The 2342-nt window shown below is 43.2% G+C and overlaps 1 protein-coding gene across 1 annotated transcript; it reads right to left on the bottom strand.

The window, feature by feature from the left end:
* Nucleotides 1-506: 506 nt before the first annotated feature.
* On the bottom strand, nt 507-1845 carry LOC110113321 (protein IRX15-LIKE-like). The gene has a single exon (XM_020845857.2). The coding sequence runs from the start codon at nt 1736-1738 to the stop codon at nt 761-763; it is 978 nt and encodes a 325-aa protein (XP_020701516.2). The 5' UTR covers nt 1739-1845; the 3' UTR covers nt 507-760.
* Nucleotides 1846-2342: the final 497 nt, after the last annotated feature.

Genomic DNA, 2342 nt, shown 5'->3' with positions numbered 1-2342 from the left:
CACCGACAGTCTTTTTTTTTTAATTTTTTTTTAAATTTTTTTATTGAGCTCGCATAATTTAGATATAAATAAAATTTAATAATAATTTTTAACATTTTCAGGAATTAAACTCTCTTTTAAGCTATTAAATTTTAAATTTATATTAACAACGCTAAGACGTTAAACTATATATTTCTCTACCGCCGCGAATATTCCAGGACGCAACAATGATAACTTACACTAAATTTAAAAATTTTAAACTCTCTTTTAAGCTTCTTACTTACTTTCTATGAGGAAATCCTGTAATAATTTTAGAAAAAAAAACAGGAATCTCACTAAAACTAGAGAAAAAAAAATTAAGAATTCAAACTTATTATATTGATAATGGCTTAATAAAGAGAGATAAACACGCAAAATATTATTAAAAATAAATTGAAAAACATATTCTCTTCATATAATTTCTCAGTTTACGGAAGAAAATTTTTATTTATTGAAATTAAGATAATAGAAATATTTAATCAAAAACATTAAAACAATAAATATCTGTTAAGATAATATTACAAGAGATTAGGTAAAAAAAATCCAACAAATTATGAAAGCAAAAAAAGAAGAGAATTTGGCGCTTAAAGGGAAAAGCACCCACCGTTCTCCCGCTTTCCATTCCCATCATCACGATATAACAACTACATTATTTTTATCTTAAATTCCTTACAGAAAGTCGAACAAAAAAAAACCCCACAGCGTTGCAATTAATTAATTAATTAATTAATTACACCAGATCCTACAACATCGCCGCCGTCGTCGCCGCCGCCGCCGTGGCGGTACGGTTGAAGCAGAAGTCATCCTTCCTAGCCGCGCCACCGCCACGTATAACAAAATGCGCGAGCTGGCCCTCAACGCCTACAAGATTCTCCCCGCAAAGAAACTCCGCACTGCAAACCCTCTCCACCTCCCGCTCATAATCGTGCACGAGCACATCGGTGGGCCCCGCACCACCAGATCTCGCCAGCACCGCTGCCGTAAAGATCGCCGACATCCTCCCCGGGCTCGTCGGCGAGTATCCCCTCGGCCCATCGACGAGTATCACATCCCACGCCACGTCGTACAGATGGTTCGGCAAGTCGTTGATGCCGAGCCGGCAGTCAGAAAATAGAAGATTCTGGATGGGCCGACACTCCCCGCCGACCTGCTTCCGCGCGGCGGAGAGCAATTCGCCGAGCTCACTTACCTTTGTCGTATACGCCACGTCATACCCCTCGAGGCCCGGATGGCGCTCCTCGTAATGGGCGATATAGTACTGGTTCTCGTCGATGAAGACGGTACGGCCGCCGTGGTTGAGCGAGCGCCAGAGGAGGCTTTCGGGGCCGAGGCCGAAGACGAGGAGGCTGCAGGGGCCTCGGCGGCGGAGGACGGCGGCGATGGCGCGGAGTTCGGGTTCCGGCATGCGGCCGTTGGCTGCGGATTGGGAGGCGTAGTGGAGGAGGGCGTCGAAGAGGTTGGGGTGGAGCGCCGCCACCGGAGCTGGAATGGCGGCGGGAGAGACGGATGCGGCAGCACGGAGGAGGGAATTAGTGGGGCGGGATTCGCGGGCGGAGGAGGAGAGGAGGGTGAGGATGGAGGCGAATGCGAAGAAGGAGATGAGGGCGATGAGCCAGAGGCGGTGTTGAGCTGACGGAGGCGGCGGAGGGGTGGTGGCGGTGGCGTGCTTGGGGAGGGATGGTTGGAGGAGTATCAGGCGGGTTCCGGCGAAGGATTTCATGACTGGATTGTGTGGGGAAGGGAGAAGTGCGGAGAGGGAAGAGTAGGACGGATTAGAGTTAGGAAGAAGAGAGGGTGGATTTCTCCGCTATTTACGGCACATTATTATATTATATATTGTGAGGTTTGTTTCGTTAATTTTGTAATTCGGGTGATTAGTCGTTACCCGTGAGAGAGTGGGGATAAGCACAGGTTAACAAGGGGTGGGCCACGCGTACGAGGGGATGGACAAGAAGCGTAATTTGCATGGAAGGCAAGGAAAATTTTGTAAGGCTAAATATTAGTCAGAGTTATTATTTATTTAGTTATTCAATACATGTTAGTTAAAGTCTTTTTTTTTTTTTTTTTTGAGTATTATGAATTATTGAATAGTATTGATTTTATAAATTATGAGTGAAATATTAATTTCAAGTATAGTTTAACCAATAAAATTTTGTTACAAAGAAAGATTATATGCATAAAAGTTATTTATATTTTATTTTTACATTTACCTCATTAAATTTTTAAATAACAATTAAAATAACACTCTAGCCCTCTTTTTACTTTTACGTGTAGTGAAGATTTCGACATCTCATTTGCTCTTTCTGTTGTTCATTCTCGGCCTC

This window comes from Dendrobium catenatum, unplaced genomic scaffold, assembly GCF_001605985.2.
Source record: "Dendrobium catenatum unplaced genomic scaffold, ASM160598v2 fragScaff_scaffold_156, whole genome shotgun sequence".
In the NCBI taxonomy this organism is placed as follows: domain Eukaryota; kingdom Viridiplantae; phylum Streptophyta; class Magnoliopsida; order Asparagales; family Orchidaceae; genus Dendrobium; species Dendrobium catenatum.
Note: the sequence above shows the minus strand (reverse complement) of the source record. Positions and strands in the feature narration are given on the sequence as shown.

Bases quoted from the DNA above. Each gene is read 5' to 3' on its own strand.
- LOC110113321 (XM_020845857.2), bottom strand. From the start codon at position 1,738: ATGAAATCCTTCGCCGGAACCCGCCTGATACTCCTCCAACCATCCCTC.